The sequence below is a fragment of the Cetorhinus maximus genome, chromosome 21 (genome assembly GCF_964194155.1).
Source record: "Cetorhinus maximus chromosome 21, sCetMax3.hap1.1, whole genome shotgun sequence".
Lineage (NCBI taxonomy): Eukaryota > Metazoa > Chordata > Chondrichthyes > Lamniformes > Cetorhinidae > Cetorhinus > Cetorhinus maximus.
Genome location: NC_135899.1, coordinates 52400590 through 52424724, shown reverse-complemented (window position 1 = coordinate 52424724; position 24135 = coordinate 52400590). Strand labels below are relative to the sequence as shown.

The 24135-nt window shown below is 44.9% G+C and overlaps 1 protein-coding gene across 1 annotated transcript; it reads right to left on the bottom strand.

The window, feature by feature from the left end:
- Nucleotides 1-2135: 2135 nt before the first annotated feature.
- On the bottom strand, nt 2136-23612 carry airim (AFG2 interacting ribosome maturation factor). The gene is made up of 5 exons (XM_078566955.1): nt 23561-23612; nt 19112-19400; nt 16156-16335; nt 8542-8660; nt 2136-6663 (listed from the first exon to the last, which is right to left on the bottom strand). The coding sequence occupies exons 2-5, from the start codon at nt 19381-19383 to the stop codon at nt 6614-6616; spliced, it is 621 nt and encodes a 206-aa protein (XP_078423081.1). The 5' UTR covers nt 19384-19400; nt 23561-23612; the 3' UTR covers nt 2136-6613.
- Nucleotides 23613-24135: the final 523 nt, after the last annotated feature.

The window sequence follows — 24135 nt, the reverse complement described above, 5'->3', positions numbered from 1 at the left end:
GAGGAGAGGTCAGAGTTGAAGGAGTGCAGAGTTCTCAGAGGGTTGTAGAGCTGGAGCAGATTACAGAAATAGGATGGGGCCCAGCCAGCAGCTTGTTAATTGACTGGCCATCTATTAGAAGCATTACCTGGCTGCCCTCTTGTTTAGAAGGGCAGGTGGGGAGCAATTAAAAAGCTTTCAAGATTGAGATAGATACGTTTTTGTCAGGTAAAAGTGTTGAGGGATACGGGACAAAGGTGAATAAAGGGAGCTGAGGTAGAGAACAACTCTGATTTAATTGAAGGGTGGAGTGGGCCTGAATAGCCTCCTCTTGTTCTTAATCTGGCATGCTAACATCTAGGGACAACCATGGGCTGCATTTTACACTCCCCTGCTGGCGAGTTTGAAGGTGAGTGAGCTCATAAAATTCAGCGCATGGCCTTACCGCCTCTTTCTTACTCATCCCTCAACTGTCTCCCATTTTATTTCCTTTCCATTAATGGCCACTTAAGGGCCTCATCCTGCTTCTGCCGCTATTTTGCCCACATCATGGGGAAGCTCACGCCAAGCAGGCAGTCTGGCTGCCTTTACTGTGAAGGCTGGTGTCGGGCAAGAGGTGCGGGACCTCCTTTAGGGGTTGGATGTAACCATCTGAGGCACCTCACCCCCTGCCCCCCAAGATCACGCTTCCCCTTTTACCTTCCTCCCTGGCCACTCAAACCAAGCCTCCACACCCTTTACTCCCTTCACTGCAGTGTGCCAGATAGGCCCTGCTGATACCTCAAATTTATCTTCAGTCCAGCCTCCATAGCCTCTCCTTCTTCAGAAACTGGCTGTAATCCCAGCAGTGGCCGCTCGAACTGCACAATGTTCAGCACCATTCATGACTCCTCAGATGCTGAAGCACTGTCCACATGCAGCAAGACCTGGACAACTTTTAGGCTTGGGCTGATAAGTGGCACTCCATCTACCACCTTAAACATTCACTCCCTCCCCCACCAATGCACAGTGGCAAAAGTGTGTACAATCTACAAGACGCACTGCAGCAGCTCACCAAGGCTCCTTCGACAGCACCTTCCAAACCCGTGACCTCTACCATCTAGGGCCAGTGCAGCAGATGCATGGGGACACCATGAACTGCAAGTTCCCCTCCAAGCCACACGCCATCCTGACTTGGAAATATATCACCGTCATTCCTTCACTGTCACTGGGTAAAAATCCTGGAACTCCCTCCCTAGCAGCACTGTGTGTGCACCTACACAGATGGACTGCCGCGGTTCAAGAAGGCAGCTCACTCCACCTTTTCAAGGGCAATAAATGGCCGCCTAACCAATAACGCCCACACCCTGTGAAAGAATTAAAAATACCTGGTGATGTTGGGACTACAGAGCTACTGGCCAATCCGATTGGCCAACAGCTACGGCAGGACTTCCTTCCTAAATGGGGGAAAGAAATCTCACCCTGAGCGAACTAGCGCCCCACCAAGCATAAAATGGCTGCAGGGCAGCTGGCTTTTTGTGGGCAAGCTCCCGACCAGCTTTTTAGTCAGGATAGTGGGTGGGAAACAGGGCCCCATGAAATCCAGCCCCATGAGTCATCAGAGTTGGAGAGACAGTGTGCAGGGAGAGGTGGGGAAAAACATTCAATCTAACAGATTGGGAAGGAGATTGTGGAATGATATTCCTTCACACAATCCAAATGAATCTCTTGGATGACAGGTACACTTGTTAACTGGTCAGTGCATTTTCTTTATTATGGGGCAATTGGTTCATCTTGGTAGCTACACTTGTAACCCTTTGCCCATGGTTGACGGTTCCCCCAGATGCAGCTATTACTTCTGCTGGAAAAGCAAATCAACAGTGATAGTTGGTCTTGTCCAATGTTATTGGCGTTCCTCAGAAAGCACAACAAAACACAAACCAGTGGATAGAATGTGATACTCTGACGCATTTCTGTAAAAGGAAGGTTTGCAGCTTGAGGTCACATTTTCCCAAAATTCTCACATGCCAGGTATGATCCCAATATTGTGATATCTAGAATGTCACTAGATTTCAGATGGTGTGCCTTGTACCAGGGATCATTTCTGACAGCTTGCAATTGGCAGAGCCCTCTACTAGTCTTCAAGAAACAGGGGAATAAATACCAGGCAATGTGAATCAGGCTGTAAACTAGATTCAGGTTTATTAAAAGGCAAAAATTAAATTGGTAGAAAATCAGTGTCACAGATTTCACCTGAACACAGCATTTTTTAATTAAATTTCCTTCTTGGATTAAAAATAATGGATGAGACTTCTAATAACTCTGGTCTAAACCTACAACACACACATACAAGCTTTGGCTTATTGTCAGGGAGTCTCCAATTGCTGATCTCTATCTCAATGGACCCAGAAGAACTAGAGAGGTGTACCAGGTAAATTACAAATATATCCCCTCTCCTTTCCATTTAACCTGTGATGCAGTGAATACTGATTTATTATACACCTTGCTTCAGCAGACAGCTGGCTCCATTTCTGGCTGGGACCGAGATTACATTGTACAAGAACTAGGTATCCTGCAATATAAATCAAGGTCAAGGTGATCCTCCTGGGCTGGTTTTAAATCGCCTAAAAGGGGCAGAGAGAAACTTAACAAATTCTCCACCCACCTCTAACCACCCCCTGTCCCACCCCTCCCCGCCAACTCCCTCCACTCTAATTGGCCTGGATTTTTAACTGGTTTTTCACCTCTCCCAGGAGATTACCTGGCTCCGGGTGGGGTAGGGACCGTCTGTCTCATGGCCAGCTGGTCTTTTTCCAGTCCAACATTTACGTCAGTCAACAAAGCATCCTTCAAAATGCTGTCAAATCAAAGAACTGACTTCCTAAGACTCACCTAGGCACACATCCAGTTACAGTAAATTGATTATTTTAAAAACATAAATGCTAGCAGCCTCTTTTAAGTGGTTTATACTTGGTTTGCAATCAAAACAAATTCACTGAAGAATGGTTGCTGCCTTGACCTAATGTCCCCACAATTTGCTAGTGATGATTGTGTATTCTAGCCAGATTAATTACTGCAATAAATAAAACAGTGATTACCATAATCCTATACCTATGTAGTAAAAAACATACAGAATTATCATTTAAAATGTGATTTAAAATAGATTTATTTATAAATCTATTTCACTAAATATATTAAACCCTTTTATGATACATAATTTAATTTTATTGCAGACTAACTTGCTTTTTTTCTCTTCTTCCTTGTGACGTATATACACTGCACCATGCAACAATTTTGTGCAATTCACTTGTATCTCCTGTTTTCTCCACTACACCAGGGACATTGCCTCCAATATTCCTAAAGTCAGAGGTTTGGTTTTCCAAATTGCAATGGCAGAGAAAGGGGGTGTTTGGGGCAGAGCCTGAAGCCACAAAAGGATTCTCTCCCTTTACATGACCCCACTCTTAATCCCTCACCCACCCCCTCCCCCCCGCCCAAGAAATCTTGCCACTTTGATGGGTCTGTGTATAAAGTGTCCAGCCACAATGGACAGGTGTATCACAATGTAATGTGAATGAGCAGTTTACCATTTTCCTCATTAAGGCCCTGAGCAATGTTGTGGCGCAGGGATGCTTGTGCATCCTTGATGTTGGGTGTTCCTCGAGCTTTGGGAGCAGGGGGTTGAGGAATTTAAAATTTCAAATGCTGCTTTTAACTAGAGTAATCTGTTGTATTGCCAAAGTTGGTGGCATAAAGAAACTGAACTTAAGATTGCCAGGGTCCTTTTATGTTGTGGCCACATGCCACATTGAATCCACTTACCCCACTCAGACGGGTGCCCTAGTTGCAGCATCAACAGTGTCGACACCCATCACATGGTTTTGGATAGATTAGGGTCACAGGCAATGGGGCAGGTGTGAGTTCCTCTCCAATTTGATTTGTAACTCCTGACCCCCTCCCTCCCCCAAGCCCCCACTCCCACTGCCAGGCTCCGCCAGTATTTTCAGGACCTTTGCTTCCACATCTTTCTATGCCACTTTAATCTCTCAGGGGCACAGTGTGAGGCAACTTTCCACTCCATTGTTCCCTCACATTCTGCTGGACACAGCCTTACCAGAGCAATACGGTTGAGATACCAAGTTTAATATATTTATTCTGGTTTATAAATAAATCTATTTCAAATCACATTTTAAATGATAATTCTGTATGATTTTTACTACATATATATAGGATTATGGTAATCACTGTTTTATTTATTGCAGCAATTAATCTGGCTAGAATACACAATCATCACTAGCAAATTGCAGGGACATTAGGTCAAGGAGGCAACCATTCTTCAGTGAATTTGTTCTGATTGCAAACCAAGTAGAAACCACTTAAAAGAGGCTGCTAGCATTTATGCTTTGAAAATAATCAATTTACTGTAAATGGCTGGCAGACCACTGCTGCAGCGGGCTGGAGCTCCAATATGTTAGAACATGGTGTCACCCATACTTTAATTGAAAAGGGATATTGTAAGTTCTAGGTGCCATTTGAACTTAAATTCCAATTTTGTTCATTTGCAACTTTAACCATACAGGCAACAGGTACTGGTCCATGCTGAAAAGAGAGAAGGCATCAGTGAGATGACACACCAGCTGCTTGTGTGTCTGACCATAAAGTAAATCTATCTGTTTCCCTAAGTCCCACCAAGTCGCAAGTAAGGTTAGAGTGTCAGACTGAAAGGAGCATAAATCTAAGCTGATATTATTTAGAGGTCACATTCAAGTTACAGTGGAAAATGAAATTTAACACAAGTTATGGGAACAGGAAACTGAAATCTTACAAAAATAAAATTTGATTTTTTTTGTGCAGATCACCCCACTCAAGGGCTAGAGAAAAGCAAGAGTGATCAAGAACAATAATGGGACAAGGGGTGAAGGAGTAAGGACTTGTCCTGTGGAAATTGGGATCTTTCTTTCAATGACTCACTCAAGTTTGAAATGACATTTGATCCTCATAAGAATTAATGAATGAACTTAATATCGTAGAAAATGGTCTAATACAATCTTTTATAAATGGTAGCAGGATTAGTAAATGGTTCACGGGTTACAGTGACATTAAGAGAGCTTGACAAATAGGCTTTTGTATTTAGTAAAGGGAAGTCAGGCACACTGGGGCTTGGTACCTGTGGCCCTTTGGTTACCACACCCACAGGAGGAAACCTGATGGGAGATATTCAGAGTAGAATCTATAGGAATTCTGAAGCAACACATTTATGTCTCTTATGCATCCCACCCAGCTATATTAATACAATGCAACGACACTTGAGATAGTCCAATCTTGAGTGTTGCTCAGAAGACAAGACATTTACATCTGCCGTTGTGATGTTAGGGACTCTGGGAAACCAGTTTGTGGGTTTACCTTAGGTCAAGATTCACCAAATTGTGAGATGAACATTCAACAGTGGGAAGAGGAACATGCTAAGTATTTATATTTACAAATGTGAATTTACTGTGTCACAACTAACACCCTGCGAATGAAGCATGGAGCAAAATGGTGTCCTATTTTGAAACCCACATTCTGTTTTAAACCTATACAGATCAGATGTATTGGGGATAGTATTCTGTTTCCAGTACCTGTACATAACATCACCAAACTCCGAGTTAATTTTGGGACGCAAGAGGAAGCACTAAAAGCGATAGTTCAGTTAGGACACCCTATACGCCCTCTATCCTTAAATTTGAGGTCCATAGTAGAAAGAACTACTACATCTCAGAATCACTTGATAAAGATGCAACAAAACAATGAGGAAAAAGAATGAGGAATTAAGAGAATTAGGAGCCTGACACTGGTGGGAAATTATTTTAAATGTAGGCCAACATCCATGGTTAAGAACGCTGTCCACAATATTTGTCCTAGTACAAATAGTGACAATTACCAGGATAATACGGATTCTCTGCTACCTGAGACACCTCACCCAGAGGCTTCGGAGGCACACCATTGATTTGAGCTGGGCTGCTCTGAAAAACAATGATAGAATTGTTATGTGAGGCATCAAATGCCTAAGCATTTTAGCCTCAAGGTGGGGAATGTGTATGGAAATTTATGTTTAATGATTAGTTTTAGCTTAGTTTACACACAATCAAACTATAATAATCGATTAACCTAATAGTATGTTATCCTTTTAAACTGTAACCAATAAAGGACTTCAGCATCTAACATCATGTGACTCTGCTTAGCCTCATTTGACAGACAAAGGCACCACGGGATTTTAGACACAATGAGGTAACATACTAGTGAGTTACTTACAGAACAACTGCAGAAGTGGCCCCTTTTGTACATATCTCCATATCTCAGAGCCACATTGACTTGCCGCCTTCAAGGTTGAATGGGCAAGCTTACATCCCCCTATATCCTAAAACCTTATCAAAGCCTGGTGTTATCAGCAAAGGAATGAGGCTTTCCTTTCCAGAGGCTGAAAATGAGGTAAAAATACAAACTAAGCCCGTTCTTGAGGATTAGTTTCGGCCACATTCACAGTATGCACAGGGTAGGGGAAATCACCCCTGAACTACCTTCCACATTGGGATGTTGGTGAATTGTCCCTTTTCAGAACATATGGCTTCAAGTAGAAATCGAAATCCTGGCAGTTCCAGCAAAGTGTGCGGCCATGCTAGGAGCCTTGGTGAGTTTCCACGAAGTATGTCAATTTTAGTAGAGTATCTGCACCATTAAAACAAAGATGCAACATCAGTGATCCTTTGAGTACCACAGACAAGCAAAACTTTCATGCTTACAAGTATAAAAGCAAGTTCTAGCAATTCAAATTTAATAATATGGTTTGTGCTACTGATTTTGTTTTCATTTTCAGGGTGTGGGCATCATTGGCAAGGGTGTCATTTATTGCCAATCCCTACTGTTCTAACTGAGTGGCTTGCTGGACCACTTCAGAGGACAGTTAAGAGTTAATCATTAATCATATTGTTGTGGAATTGGAGTCACATATGGGCCAATCCTGGATAAGGATGACATGCTTCCTTCCTAAAGCATATTAGTCGGATTGTTTTTTTTTTACAATAATCTAACAACTTCATGGTCTATTTTACTGATACCAGCTTTGGATAGAGTCAGAGAGTCATTATGGCACAGGAGGAGGTCATTAGGCCCATGCTGGTCCCTGTAGCCCTGCCAATTTATTTCCTTCAACTACCTATCCAATTTCCTTTTGAAATCATTGATTATTTCCATTTTCATCACCATCAGAGGCAGCAAGTTTACACTTGCAGTGTAAAAAAGCTCTTCCTCACATTCCCCTTGCATCTCTTGCCCTTAAATCTGAGTCCCCTAGTCCTTCTATCATCAGCTTTTGGGAACAGCTTTTCTTGGTCTTCCATTCTGGTTAATCTGCTCTGCACCCTCTCAAGGATCCTCACATCCTTCCTTAAGTGTGGTGACCAGAACTGGATGCAATACTCTAGTTGTGTCTTAACTAGAGCTTTATGCAGGTCCAACATAACTTCCATTTTTAACTTTTTATTTCCAATATCTCTATTTATGAAGCCCAAGGTCCCATATGCTTTGCTAACAACCTCTCAATATGTTCTCACATAAAAGATCTATGCACATGAACCCCAGTTCCTTCTGACCCTGCACACTCTTTAGAATTATGCCATTAAGTCTATATTGCCTCTCCTTATTCCATCTGCCAAAATGCATCACCTCACATTCCTCTGCATTAAATTCCATCTGCCACTTGTCTACCCATTCTGCTAGCCTATGTCCTTTTGTAGATGATTGATATCATCGCCACTGTATTCCACACCTTTAAGTTTGGTATCTTCAGAAGCTTTAAATTTTACCCTATATTCTAATATCCAAGCCATTTAGATATATCAACAAAAGTAGTGGTCCTAACATTCACCCTTGGGGAACACCACTGTCTACCACCCTCCAGTCAAAAGACAACCATTTACCATGATTCACTGTTATGTGTCCTTCTGCCATTTTTTTATCCAAGCTGACAATAACCGTCCTTTTCCATGAACCTCAATTTTGTTAACGAGCTTTTTAAGTGGTACTTTATCAAACATTTTTCAAAATCCACACAGATAACATCCATTCCATTCCCTTCATCGATCTTCTCTGTTACCTCATCAAAAAATACAATTAGATTAATCCAGCATAATTGCCTTTTAAAAGTCTGTGCTGGCTCTGCTTAATTAATTCAAACTTCTCCAAGTGTCTATTGATTTTTTTTTGTCCCTGTTTACTAATTCTAAAACCTTACCCATCACTGACCGGCCTGCAGTTATTTGATTTCCAGATTTTTTTTCAATGACATCCTTCTTCAAATGGCTGAAGTAAAAGCATTACTCTGTGGTACAGACTCAAGGTTTCAGATTTATACTTTTGTTTCCCCTCCTGTCTCTTCTTCCAACTCTGCTTCTTGTCTTCCTTTGCCTCTCAAAAGGTGCTAACTGGCTTATAGTTCCACAGCTTCCAGAAGCAGTAACCCGCCCAAATTGCTATTGTTTTAATCTGCTGGAGGAAATGGTCCAGGCAAGGTGTGAACAGGAGAATGAAAAAGTGACTACAAATTACCTCGAACCAAGTCCTGATCCATCTGTTCCAACACACTGCTCCAGGATTGGGGGAGAGCTCGAAGATTTGGCAGATTATCAGGGTTGATACTCTGAAGTAAGAGTTTCCTCGATAGATATCTTGCATGGTTGTTAATCAAAGCACAGTGATAGAGTGACAAGCAGTTCAAGGGTCAGATGGATCTTTCACTTAATCTTCTACAATCAAGAACTTACAATTATATAGCATCTTTACTCTATTAACACATACCAACAATTGGAGGTCCGGTATGGATATTATGGAAAATCAAGGGAGACGGCTGAAAGCGCGGCAATAAGGTGATTGGAGGTGGGGAGAGACATGGCAAGGGAAGGAATTTCAGAAAAGAGGGGTTCATTTTCAGGCCTCCCTCCTGGCAAAAACAGGGCAGTGCCTTGAAAATGTGGGCGGAGGGGCAGTAATCCAGAGCCCTGTTACCATAGTCACTGTGGCTGCAGCACGTTCACTCAGCCCTACTGCTGCAAGGCCAGAGGGCCCTGATTCTGATGTGAGCCCTTTTAAACTACTAATTGGGAATCCTCTGACAAACATAGGACTCCAGTTGTCGTCCTGGAGTGTTCACACTTCCATCCCAACGTTTAGATGTGTAACATGGTTTTGTGAAAGGGAAATCAAGTTTAACCAATTTATTGGAGTTCTTTGGAGTGCTGTGGAAGAAGTGGAATTGATGTATGGTACTTAGATTTCCAGAGGCATTTGATAAGGTGCCACATCAAAGGTTATTGCGGAAAATAAAAGCTCATTGTATAGGGGGTAACATATTGGCATGGATAGGAGATTGGCTAGCTAACGGGAAACAGAGTAGGCATAAATGGATCTTTTTCTAGTTGGCAAGATGTAACGGGTGGTGTGCCACAGGAATCAGTATTGGGGCCTCAACTTTTTACAATTCATATAAATAACTTGGATGCAGGGACCGAAGGTACACTTGCTAAATTTGCTGACGACACAAAGATAGGTGTCAGGAAGATATAATAATTTTCATGTTATTCTTTTTTATTCATTCACAGGATGTGAGCTTCACTGGCTGAGCTAGCATTTATTGCCCATCCCTAATTGCCCTTGAGAAGGTGATGGCGAGCTGCCTTCTTGAACCGCTGCAGTCCATGTGGTGTAGGTATTCCCACAGTGCTGTTAGGAAGGGAGTTCCAGGATTTTGACCCAGCGATAGTGAAGGAACAGCGATATATTTCCAAGTCAGGATGGTGAGTGACTTGGAGGGGAACTTCCAGGTGTTGGTGTTCCCATCTATCTGCTGCCCTTGTCCTTCTAGATGGTAGCGATCATGAGTTTGAAAGGTGCTGGCTAAGGAGCCTTAGTGAATTCCTGCAGTGCATCTTGTAGATGGTACACATGCTGCTACTGTGAGTTGGTGGTGGAGGGAGTGAATGTTTGTGCATGTGGCGCCAATCAAGTGGGCTGCTGTGTCCGGGATGGTGTCAGCTTCCTGAGTGTTGTGGGAGCTGCACTCATCCAGGCAAGTGGGGAGTATTCCACCACGCTCCTGACTTGTACCTTGTAGATAATGGACAGGCTTAGAGAGTCAGGAGGCGAGTTACTTGTCGGAGGATTCCTGGCCTCTGACCTGCTCTTGTAGCCACAGTATTCATATAGCTAGTACATTTCAGTTTCTGGTCAATGGTAACCACCAGGATGTTGATAGTGGGGGTTTAATGATTGCAATGCCATTGAATGTCAAGGGGCGGTGGTTAGATTCTCTCTTGTTGGAGATGGTCATTGCCTGACACTTGTGTGGCACGAATGTTACTTGCCACTTGTCAGCCCAAGCCTGGATATTGGAATTTATTGTAGAGTAATAGTGGGGTCTGTGTCTATGGGTCTATGTCTGTGTCTATTTAATTGAATTAAAGGCAGTTGGTCTGAAGGCTTTGATGTAACAGAAGTAAGCTAGGTTTGAAATGTTAGTAGGTAAACATAGGTGTAAAGGGAATATTTGCATTTTAAATAAACTAGAGTAGCCTGAATTCAAAGGTGGGGTGAAATGTTTCACCTAGCCAGAATTTAAGAAACAGTGGGCTGCATTTTGCTGTCGGTGAGCAGGGGGCGGGGCCCGCTCGCCAACGCGTAAAATGACGCGGGATGACACCGGGCGGAACCCCCGACGTCACTGCGCCCCATTAAAATTTTCAGGAAGGCAGGGGCGCAGCAAAACCAGCTGTGGGCCCGCCCACCTGTTAATGGCCAACTGAGGCCATTGACAGGATCATTAAAACAATTAAAGGACCTGCCTGTCCAACCTTAAGGCTGGCGGGTCGGCCAGGAGCCCCGGCGGCAACTAGATAAAACATGAATCCTCATCCAGCGGTGGGATGAGGTTTCACGTAGGGATTTAAAAAGTTTATTAAAGTTTTAGTGTAAATTATGAACATGTCCCATCTCATGTGACATTGTCACATGAGGGGGACATGTTAAGGATTTTTTTCTATTTTTAATGTTTTTAGAACTGTCAGCGATCTCCCTGAGGCAGCGCTTAGCCTCAGGGAGATGTGCACATGCGCGAAAGAGCGCACTCTCGCTTTTGGGGAATCCCCCCACCGCTGCCCTCGCAGGAAGCGCTGGTGGGCGTCACGCTGGGCGGGCATTAATTGGCCTGCCCACATAAAATGGCGGCAGGGCCCGCTTCTCCAGCGGGGATTGGTTCCCCGCCCACCGGAGATTGGGTCGGGCTTGCCCGCCCGACAGGCAGAAAATTCTGCCCAGTATGTTTATTTTTCCCAAAGATTACTGGTAAAATTGGTACTATGATAGATTTTTTATTGTTAGAAAGGTAAGGTCCAAAGACATAGGGCAGCATTTTTCTATCGGTGGGTGGGAGGTGGGGCCCGCTCGCCGACATGTAAAATGACACGCAGTGACATCGGGTGTGCGTCCTGACGTCACTGCACATCATTTAGATTTTCAGTTCGGCGGGCGCGCAGCCAACTGTCAATGGCCACTTAAGGCCTTTAAAGAGTAATTAACCCAGTTAATGGACCTGCCCTTCCAACCTTAAGGTTAGTGGGCATACAAAGAGCACAAGCAGCCTTCAGAAAAAACATTAAACCTCATCCACAGGTGGGATGAGGTTTCATGAGGGATTTAAAATGTATATGTATATTTTAAATGTATATAAAATTTTAAGTATTTGACATGTCCTTGCTCATGTGACAGTGTCACATGAGGGGATATGTCAGGAATATTTTGTCCCCCTTCAATAAAATTTTCAAACTTGAGCCGAGCTCCCTGAGGCAGCACTTTGCCTCAGGGAATTCCCCTCCCCACCACCTCCCCGCCTGGACAGCGAGTGCACAGCGCTTCCGGACAGACGTCACGCTGGGTGGGCTTTAATTGGCCCGCCCACATAAAATGGCAGCACACCCCTGAGTGGGGCTGCCGATCTGAAATCCGCCCACCTTCGCCTGCACCCGCACAACCCGCCCTCCGCTCCCCGACGGGTGGCAAATGATGCCCATAGTGAAACAATGGGAATTTGCATTCAAAGGGGAAAATATGTATAAAGGAGAGAAGGCTGTGTGTAAGAATAGGCATTTTAAGATCTAACAAGTGTGAAAACCTCCAGCATCAAAGCCTCAAGCTGCTTCCTACAAAGAACTGAAGTTAGGAAAACTCACTTTGAATTGAATTGTTCAGGGTATCGTGTTTCTTTGCCTGGGTCTTTTAAAATCTGCGTGTCTTACTGTTGCCTTAATAAAAGTGTAACTGGGAGTTAGATTAATTAGGAGATTTAGAAGTTATCATAGTAGTAATTTGTAGATTTATGCATGTAATTATAATCATTTCTTCTATTAATAAAGATTTAATTTAGTTTCGTAAGAAACCTGTAAGACTTGGTGGTCTTACTATTACTGAATTCAAGGCGCACATTTCGAAATTTATAGAAAGTTGTGGCAGTTGTTTCAAGTTGCCCTTTGGGATTTGAGCAGCTCAGCATTTGCCATCAGCTGTGCCATAACAGTAGGAAAGTAAGTTGTGAAGAAGACTTGAAGAGACTACAAAGGGACACAGATAGGTTAAGTGAGAGGGTAAAGATCCGGCAAATTAAGTATAATGTGGGAAAATGTGAAATTGTCCATTTTGTCCGGAAGAACAAAAAAGCATATTATCTAAATGGTGATAGATTGTGGAGCTCTGAGGTGCAGAGGGATCTGGGTGTCCTGGTGGATGAATCGCAAAAGACTGGTATGCAGGTACAGCAAGATATTAGGAAAGCTAATAGAATGTTATCATTCATTCGGTGGGGAATTAATGACAAAAGTGGGGAGGTTATACTTCACTTGCACAGGGCATTTGTGGGACCACATCTGGAGTACTGTGTACACTATTGGTCTCCTTATTTAAGGAAAGATGTAAATGGATTAGAAGCAGTTCAGAGAAGGGCGGGTTGTCTTATGAGGAAAGGTTGGGCAGGTTAGGTTAGGTTTGTATCCACAGGAGTTTAGAAGAGTAAGAGGTGACTTGATTGAAACCTTTAAGATCCCGAGGGGTCTTGATAGGGTAGATGTGGAGGGGATGTTTCCTCTTCTGGGAGAATCTAAAACTAGGGTTCGCTGTTCAAAAACAAGGGGTCGCTCATTTAAGACAGAGATGAGACTTGTTTTCTGTGAGGGTTGTGAGTTTTTGGAACTCTCTTCCGCAAAAGGCAGTGGAAGCAGAGTCTTTGAATATTTTTAAGGCAGAACTAAATAGGTTCTTGATTAACAAGGGGGTGAAAGGTTATCAGGGGTAACTCTTTTCGAGTCAAAACAATAAACTAAATTAACAAAAACAAGGGAGAAATCAAGCACAGCCCCTAAGTCAGGTCAGCTGTAAAATCAAGGAAAAACTTTAAAGGAACCTTACAAACATCAAACTAAGGTGTGATTAAAGGGGTCAACAAAACACCCCAGTCCCCGCGGTGCCCACCGGGCACAGAAGGCCTCGATGGTGCCGGCAGACACCGCGTACTCCCTTTCCAGGGACACCCGGCCACGAACGTAGCCGCGGAAGAGGGACAAACGATCGGGCGGGACTCCCCCGTCGATCGCCTGCTGCCTGGACCTGTTGATGGTCAACTTGGCCAGGCCCAGGAGCAGGTTCACGAGGAGGTCCTCCTCCTTCCCGACCCCCTTCCGCACCGGGTGTCCGTAGATCAGGAGCGTGGGACTGAAGTGCAAACAAAATAGTAATAAAAGATTTTTTAAATAACTAAAAAGGGAGTGCAGCCTAAGACACCCTATATATGCATGGTCCACGGACTCCACAAGACCGCAAAAAGGGCAAGTGTCCTGGGAGTCCGTGAACCTGAACATCCTCCTATTGTAGGGGACTGCTGCATGCAACACCCTCCAACCCAGGTCCCCGATAGAAAGAGGGAGAACTCCTCCGTAGAGGGCCTCCCATCGGGGGCCTCCACCGCCGGACGGCAACAAGGCACGCCAGGGCGTGTCCGGGCGGTGGACCAGGGGGAGAAAATGGAAGGTGTGCAGCAGCAGACCGTACAGAAAACCCCTCCGCACCGTGCCAAATGGCACGGAGGGCATGTCCCCGAGGCGGCTCATATTATTGCGGGGCACCGGCACCCGAGGGAGGGTTCGGGGCTTGGGGCCAATGTGGAATTCCGTCCGAACAGGGGAACGTTCAGCCGGAAGATCACCGCGCACCTGGGCCACCTCGAGACCTAAAATGACTTCGGGTCCGAGCACGACCGTTCTTAGGTCTTGGATGGCATCGGCTGCGACCTGGACACTCACTGACGCGCGGCGCGCCAACTCCTGTGGGAGCATCCAGCCCAGTCCTCCGCCACCCAGTACGTCCCCGATCCTGGTCACCCCGGCAGCCACAGTCCTCCTCTCCGCCAGCCACTGAAAGGGACGGAGGGGCGGATTCCTGAGCAGCAGCTCTCTGACGATAGCCGCTACTCCTGACGGGGGAGAGCTGCGTCGCGAGGCGACCACGTTCCAGACTTTGATCAGGTCCTGGTAAAAGACGGGCAACACCTGGAAGGAGCCACCGAGGCCCCTCTGCTCTATAAACAGGAGCTGCATGTCATAATTCAGGCCGTGCACCTGGCGGAAGAAATACGTCGCCAGGGCACACCATCTCGGAGGAGGCTCGACGTAAAGGTATCGCTGCAGGGTCTGAAGACGGAAAGTTGCCACCTGCGTGCGTAGGCACACTAGCACCTGACCGCCCTCCCTAAGCGGGAGACTCAGAACCTCAGCAGCGACCCAGTGCAATCTTTTGTCCCAGAAGAAGTCAACTAGCATTCTCTGGATTTTTACGACAAAGTCCGGGGGAGAGGTCAAAGTGACCAGCCGATACCACAACATGGCGGCGATCAGCTGGTTTATGACGAGAACTCGACCCCGGTAAGACAGCACTCGGAGCAGTCCTGTCCAGCGCCGCAGGCGAGCGGTGACTTTCGTCTCCAGTTCCTGCCAGTTGGCCGGCCAGGATTCCTCGGCAGGGCAGAAATGGACCCCCAGGTAGAGGATGCTGGTCCTGCTCCAGGTGAAAGGCCTGAGCTCCTTGGGTAGGGGATCCATCTGCCATGGGCCGACCAGGAGTCCAGAACATTTCTCCCAGTTGATCCCGGCAGAAGAAGCCGCAGAGTAGACCTCCTGGCACTCGCGCATCCTCTGCAGGTCAGCCGGGTCATTAAACATTAGGAGCACGTCATCGGCGTATGCCGAAAGGACCACCCCGATGCCCGGCCCGCGCAGAACCAATCCCGACAACCTCTTCCGCAAGAGGCGCAGGAAAGGCTCCACGCGAATAGAATACAACTGGCCAGACAGGGGGCAGCCCTGACGTACCACTCTCCCAAAGCGAAGGGGTGCCGTCAGGGACCCGTTAACCTTCACTAGACACTCCGCGGCGGTGTACAGAAGTCGGATCCAGGTGACAAAGTGCGTCCCGAAACCGAATGCTCGCAGAGTCCCGAGTAAATATTCGTGATCCACCCTGTCGAACGCCTTCTCCTGATCAAGGGACAGGAAGGCGCTCGACAGACCAGCCCTCTGGGAATGGTGGATTATGTTCCGGACCAGATGGATGTTATCATAAATTGTACGGTCCGGGACGGTGTAGGACTGGTCAGGGTGGATCATTTGGTCCAGCACGGTGCCGAGCCGAGAAGACATGGCTCTAGCGAATATTTTATAGTCCGTGCTGAGAATCAGGGGTAGGTGGGAATGTAGGGTTGAGGTTATAATCAGATCAGCCATGATCTTATTGAATGGCAGAGCAGGCTCAAAGGGCCAAGTGGCCTACTCCTGCTCCTAATTCGTATGTTCATTCCCTCTGCTCCCACCATCATCCCACTTGCCTGCACCTCCCACCTAACCCTACACCACCCACCAACCCCTACCACCGCCACTCCCCCACCACCCTTTCCCCTCACAACACGCATTCAATCCTCTGCAATTACACCTGTTTTAGGATGCCAACCCTTCTATCTTAAGGAACAGCATAGAATTGCCACATCACTGATCCTACATTTCCTGTGAAGTTACCGCAGAGTGACACCAGCCAGGAGGGATGCCCTGTAGGCACAAGGGCCAACGTTAAGGATACTGGCTTCTGTAAAACCGCTGGATATTTTGAAGCCATTCCAACATGTCTGCCACAGAAGGACAGAGACATGAGCGCTCAAGGACTGCAGTCAAACCAATGGCATCAGCATGTTGTTCATACATTTGGAAGCACACTGTCACTTGGTTATTCGTTGTGTCCCGTACCCTTTGCAAAGCACTCCTTGACAGATGTTGGAAAAGAACAGCATTAGTTCAATCAAGATTAATTACCAAACAAATTCAAATTACAGCCACATGGGATATTCCTCCCTGGCTCTCTGTGAAATCTCAATTAGAAATGTAACAACTACCACAGTTTAAGCCTGATTCCACGGCACTGCAAGTTCATTTTAGTCTTCTGGAGTCACTTATAAAAATCATGGATTTCCAATTCAGCTCAACATTGTGCACAAAAACAGCGAATTTACATAGTTAAATAATTTATCCTAGTAGTTCTGACAGGCAAATCAGCTTGGTTCAGTTGTTGGCACTTTTACCTCAAAGTCAGAAGGTTGTGGGTTCAAGGCCCACTTCAGTATTTGAACACCGTCTAGGCTGAAACTAAGGGAATGCTGCACTTTCATAGGGTGCTGTCTTTTAGATTGGATGTTCAACTGAGTTTGATTTAATATCTTACAGACAATTTGAAGAACAGTGAGTTTTACTAGTTCCCAAGCCAACCACCAAAAACAGACTGCTTGTCATATAATTTGTGATTTGTGAAGCCTAGCGCATCCATTTGGTTGACCACCACTGCAGTTCAAATGTAACTTATTTGATATGGATGTCCCAGAGATATAAGGTACCAGGTAAATGGAGGTTACTTCTCAATAAGATGTCTTAATATTAGAATATGTTTTATTTTCTTCGCTTTTACCTTCCATTCCTCTTCTGAACCTTTGAATTGTATGGATGATCTTTCAGAGATTAAACAACAAGAGAATTAACAAGAAGGCAACAGTTAATCCAAACCAAACCAAAGTTAATAACACCACATTATTTGGAGTGGGGATAGTTCGGCAAGCCAGGTGAAATTTACAATAACTATGAATTTGTAACTAAAGTGCACAAGGTTTCAAGATGAAGTTTCACCAATATGATCAGGGGACAGCACTCCCGTACAAAACAAAAGACACACTCCCATTCAAATTCTCAAACTGTATGGAGCTAGCTGACCTCTCTGTCATGTCAGTGGGCACCCTGTAACTGGCCTCAGCATCACATTGCTGGAGAGGGAAGAAAGTAAACAAGGCTCCCATTCCTTATCCAGTGAATCTTAATCAGTGTACATTGAAGACAAGCTGAATAACACACCAAAACTGATTATCTAACCTCACTTGGGCCAAATATTGAAGAGTGCCCAGCTCCTGTGCCCTATATGTGCCTACTGGCATGAGGCAGTGCCCTATAAAACATGAAGGGGGAGTGTGGGGGAGGGAGGGCGGTAAAATGGGAGATAGTATTAGATCAGATGCCCATTTTACATCTCCCTTGATTTTCAAAAATGACACCATCAGCCAAAGTCATAATTATCCTCAAGGAGACAAAAATGTGAATAAAATAAATGAATCAAATTTGAGAACATAATAACAAATGTATGTTTTTTTATTCATTTACGGGATGTGGACTTTGTTGGTTAGGCCAACATTTATTGCCCATCCTAATTGTCTTTGAGAAGGTGGTGGTGAGCTGCCTTCTTGAACTGCTGCTGTCATGTGGTGTAGGTACACCCACAGTGCCACTGGGGAGGGAGTTCCAGGATTTTGACCAATGACAGTGAAGTAACAGCGATATATTTCTAAGTCAGGATGGTGAGTGGCTTGGAGGGGAACTTCCAGGTGGCGGTGGTCCCATGAGTCTGCTACACTTGTCCTTCTAGATGGTAGGGGTCGTGGGTTTGGAAGGTGCTGCCTAAGGAGCCTTGCTGAGTTTCTGCAGTGCATCGTGTAGCTGGTATACACTGCTGCCACTGTTCATTGTTGGAGGTGGAGGGAGTGAATGTTTGTGGAAGGGGTGCCAATCAAGCAGGCTGCTTTGTCTTGGATGGTGTAGCATCTCAAGTGTTGTTGGAGCTGCCCAAGGGAAATTTCAGCTTTTCAGTGGTTTTTTTTTTAGCTTTTCTATGGTTTTTTTTAAGGCAGTAGAACTACACTGAAATTGTGGCTCACTGTCAAAACTCTCTTTATATTGTGGTCACCTGGAGATCTTTTCGTTCTTGTTTACTTTAAAATAAAATTACGAATTACATCATTCTTGCTTGGAGACATTAGAAGGAATGGTTTAATGACATCGGACTATTAGTGCAGAGCCTCCTTAGTGGGGAATGCTGGCTAGGGACTGAGCCCCATTTCTGACCTGAGGCCATGTCCAGTGACGCTTCTCTCTGTGCTATCACAAGCCATTTCTTAAACAGCATTGGGGGGAGGGAGTTGTCACCTCACAAAATCACCCAAACTGGATATTAATACGCATCAAATTGACAAGATATCTGGGGGTGGTGTAGGGGTGCAGTAAGCACGTGGCAAGTAAGAAATGCACTCTTCTGAAGTGGAGAAATAGGCACATCACTGCCACAAAGTAGAGGCGGCTTTACTCAGCACTTAACTGTGCAATACATGACCTGGGATTATTCAACTCAGAGAATGCCTGAACTGGCAAGTCTTCTATTCTCCAAAGCCAACATGTCAATTTGACGAACGCAAGATTCAACAACTGGGAGCCCAGGAAAACAGCAGTAATTTTGTTCTTGTTCTGCAGAATTTTGGGCCCACTAACCCCCTTTTAGGCCAGCTTTCCTGCAGAAGCCATCAGCTTTCCCACAAAAATGAAATGCCCATAAATTTATCTAACATTAGATCTAGCCTGATTTCAGCAATAAGTCAATGCTTGTACAAATTAATGTCCCAAGATGGCACTTTAGGCTTAATTATCAATAGATGAATGATGTCAGAGCCTACATTTTTTCACCAAGCTTTTCCAAATTGATTTCGATAGCCTGGGTGAGTTTGTACTTCAGACGGAGTTGCAGATCAGGGAATTCTTGAAAGGGAGTATTCTTAAGCACCACGTTGTTGCATGCCTGGAGTTGCTCCGCCAGGTTACTCAGTGAGCTCAGGAGGGGGAGGCATTCTGTCAGTGTACTTTCCCATGAATTTTGTTGCTGCTCAATGACCTGGAAACATTTCTTGAGGGCTTGATGAACAGCCAGCACCGCTTGTCTCTGAGCCATTAGTTTGTTATAGAAACCTACAGTAATAAAGAATCACAAGATAATAAATCCAAACAATAAAAAAAAATCCTGTGAAATGAAACAGATAAAGGGCATGCTTCATTTGTACGTGATCAAATTATTAAAATTTAGTTTTAAAAATATATTAATAAGAACATAATAGGAGGAGGCCATTCAGCCCTTCATGCCTGCTCAGCCATTCAATGATGTCTGATCTACTTGAAAACCATTTTCCTGCATTATTCCTGTATCTCTTGATGTTCTTAATATGTAGAACTCCATTGATCTCAGTCTTGAACATACTCAATGACTGGGTTTCCCCAGCCCTCTGGGGCAAAGAATGCCAAAGATTCACCACCCTCTGAGTGAAGAAATTCCTCATCATCTCAGTCCTAAATGGCCTGCCCTTCTTCTGAGACTGTGTTCCATGTCCTAGCCCCCGCGCCCCCCCCACCGCCCCCCGCAACCAGGGGAAACATCCTTCCTGCATCTACCCTGTCGAGCCCTGTAGGAATTTTGCATGTTTGAATGAGGTCACTTCTCATTCTTCTAAATGCCAGAGAATAAAGGCACAATCTATTTAATCTTTCCTCATAGGACAATGCCTCCATCCCAGGAATTAGTTTGATGGTTATTAATTGCGCTCCCTATATTGCAAGTATATATTTTCTTAGGTATAAGGAGGTTACATATTGCTGGAATGAGTCTAAATGGAGTAGGGGAGCAAAGGGATTTAGAAGTACGAACCCACAAGTCACTAAAAGTAGGCACAGAGGTAAATATGGAAATAAAAGAGATAATCAGGCACTGTATTCAAAAACAGAGACGTTATGTTAAACTTGTAGCAATCTTGGTTAGACCACACTTGCCGAGTACTGTGCATCTGGTTGCCAGGTTACAAGAAAAGGATATGGAGGAACCAGAATGGGGGCAAAAAAGATTCAAAATGATAGAAATGGGAGGGTACACTTATGAAGACTGAAAAGCCTGTGACTCTCTTCTCTGGAGAGAACAGTGAGGGGGTGACACAATATATTATGAAAGGGTTTAATAGGGTAGACACAGAGAAGCTGCTTTCACTTGTGGGAAGACCAGAACTAAGGGCCATAAATATGAGAGTCCCTAATAAATCCAAAAGGGAATTCAGGGGGAACTTCTCTATCCAAAGAATGGGAAGAACTGGAAGCTGCCGCCACAAGTAGTTGAGGCGAATAGCATAAACACATTTGAGGAGAATTTAGATATGCATATGAGGGAGAAAGGAATAGAAGAATATGCTGATATTATCAGATAAGAGGGGTGGGAGGAGGCTCATGTGAAACATAGGCCAGTTGGGCTGAATGACCTGTTTTGTGCCATAGACTTTAATTCAATAAGGGTCAAAAGATGGATGTTGAGGCAGGAACAGCCATTGTAAAGTCAGTTAGATATCCCACTCTGCATTGCTCCTTCACCAAGAGTATCCATAATGAAAAATTTACCCTGACATTCTTGAAATCACTTTCTTAGGATTTAAATTTTCTTAAACGATACAGATTTATGATGGTAGCTTTGTCATGTTTTTAGTTTACTTTGCTTATTCAATGTTGGGATCTTGGTAGAAAGAAAAAAGTTAAGGCAGTGTCCAAAACTCCCATTCACATTAGCAATTGTGATCTAATCATGAGTGTTTGCTGACTGATAATCAAATTAATGAGGGGGACGGGCACTATAGCATATATTTTATTTGAATAAAGGGTGAACTGATCCATGCTCCTTTCTTTTCTACTGCAGTGACCCAATCACCATATGCTCACCATACCACAGACACCGTACCATTAATAACTTGTTAAACAGTGCCCATTTTCACATGCACAAGACTGCACATTTAACCTTGAGCACAGATAAAAAGTGGCAAGGTGGTAGAGCATCAATCCACTTCTATAAGACAATGTCACACGAGATGGGAAATGTTAATAAATATCACAGAAATTTTATTAAAGATTTTTAAAACCTTCATGAAATCTCATCCCGCCGGTGGATGAGGTTTCATGTTTTTTCTGAAGCCCGCTGGGGCTCCAGGCCTGCCCGCCAGCCTTAAGGTTGGTTGGGCAGGGCCTTTAATTGATTTAACTACCCTGTCAATGGCCTCAATTGGCCATTGACAGGTCGGCGGGCAGACAGCTGGTTTCGCTGTCCCACCGCCTTCCTGAATATTTAAATGGACCGGGATGACGTCAGGGGTGCCTCCCGACGTCATCCCGCGTTATTTTCGTGTCAGCAAGTGGGCCCCGCCCCCAAATCGCCAACGGAAAAATTCTGCCCATAATCTTTATATTCAAATTAAACAAAATATTTTGTGTTAAGTAATAGAAGTGATTCGTGAAAATCTAAAGCTGCTGGATTCATGTACCTTGTACCCTCAGCACCCTCGCACTCCAGGCTTCACCCTCAAAGTTTTCTTTCTGTTAGGCTGGTCATCAGAACAGAACCAAAGCCACAGTGATCCTACCCTTGCCATTTGTCATGCTCCACATCCAATTTTACAATCAGAGATAAACAATCGCACCAAATCATTGCAGTCGAGGTTGCAGTTAGACTGTCTGCAAAACAAATTTTGCAGTCTAGCTCTGGAGCATGTTCTGACTCTGCAGATAGTATGCGTGATGGGTTTAAATCTTTTTACCAGTTCACAGGCAGCAGTACGTTATATGATTACAACACAGGAGGCTATTTGGCTCACTATGCCAGCTCTATAAAAGAGCAATCCCAGCTTAGCACCGCAGGTTCTACATGTATGTTGATGAAATCTAGCTCTACCTCACCACAGTCTCCCTCAACCTCCCACTGCCTTGGAGTTCTCAGTCTACTTGCCTGATATCCCATCTTGGATGAGTTGCAATTTGCTCCAATTAAACACTGGGAAGACCGAAGCAATCCTCTTCAACTGCCACCACAAACACCACTCACTCATTGACTCCTTCACCTTCCTTAGTCACTGTCTCAGACCAAACTGAACTGTTCACACCTGTGGCCTGATGCCAAACTGAGCTCCCTACCTCATAACTACTGCGTCACCAACGCCACCTACTTACAACTCTATAATATCATCTGGCTCAACCCCTGTCTGTTATTGAAACCCTCAAACACATTTTGATTACCTCCAGACTGGACCATTTCAATGCTCTCCTGCCAGCCTCCCAGCCTCCATAAACTCTGCTAACCATATCCTAATTTGCACTCAGTGTTCAGTGACCTACATCCAGTCCATCAACATATCAAACTTTAAATGCTGATCCTCATGTTCAAGTCCCTCCATTGCCTTAACCTCATTAACTCTGTAACCTTTTCCAGCACTATAATCCTTCAAGAACTCAGCATATCTCCAACTTCAGCCTCCCCAATCATCACTTTCTGCAACAGTTTTGGTCCCAAGATCTGGGATTCCTCCTTAAACCTCTCTGCCTCCCTCTCCTGCTTAAAGCCTATCTCTGAGTTTTAAGTCTTCTATGTAAAAATCTCGATCCGTGGCTCAGTATCAACCTCTATAATAAAAACAAAAAACTACTGTGGATGCTGGAAATCCAAAACAAAAACAGAGTTACCTGGAAAAACTCAGCAGGTCTGGCAGCATAGGCGGAGAAGAAGAGTTGACGTTTCGAGTCCTCACGACCCTTCAACAGAACTTCTGCTGAAGGGTCATGAGGACTCGAAACGTCAACTCTTTTCTTCTCCGCCGATGCTGCCAGACCTGCTGAGTTTTTCCAGATAATTCTGGTTCATTATCAACCTCTGACTGATGATGATCCTGTGAAGTGCCTTTGGCCGTTTTCCTGGAAGCTATATAAATGCAATTTGCTGTCAGCAACAAAGTGCACTGAGAATGCAATCACGATTTGGTCCTACAGAGCCCCATTCCCTTACTACTAACACTCTGAAAGACTTCCTCGAGTTTTTCAGTTGTACTGTACTTGCACATTGACAGTCTGTAAGGTGTCCTGCCTGGGGTTGCTAAACGAGTTAAGATATCCCACTGCATTGAACCTGAGAAACCCAGATGGGAGAAGGTCATACAGGCTCCGTCCCTTTCCTACACAGGCTTAACCCTGGCCAGTTCCAACCGGCTCACGTGACAACCACGGTGACTTTAACTGCAGTGATGGGCCTTCACCCCAAATGCCTGTTTGGAACACGGTACCTGCACCACCACACACTCTCACCGCCCGAAATTGGATCCGATTCCGCGGAGCGCAGGATTCCCGCATGCGCGCTGCCGCCGCCGCACCACTTCAGGACTACAAGTCCCATAATGCCTTGCCCACAGTAAAATTTCAATTTCTATCGCACCAATATCTAAATCGAAACTGAGAATAGGATGGTAGGTTTGACTCTTCGGCTTTTTTTGTTCCTCTTAAATTCTCAAAAAATATTTTAGCTTTTCAATATTGAACCTTGTGGCCCTGCCCTGGGAAAAGCGCATGGTAAATGACAGTCCCGTCAGCAGGCTGCACTGTGATTGGCTAGCTCCTCATTTGGCCACATTGTAATTGGCTGTCTCCTCAGTCGGACGCACTGTGATTGGCTGTCTTCTCAACCGCCCGCACTATGATTAGCTGTCTCCTCAACCGGCCGCACTGTGATTGGCTGCCTCCTCAACCGCCTGCATTGTGACTAGCGGTCTCCTCAGCCGGCCGCACTGTGATTGGCGGATACATGTACCGGCTGTACTGTGATTGGCTCATTTGCTGTACTTGAATTTTAAACTGTAGTGGC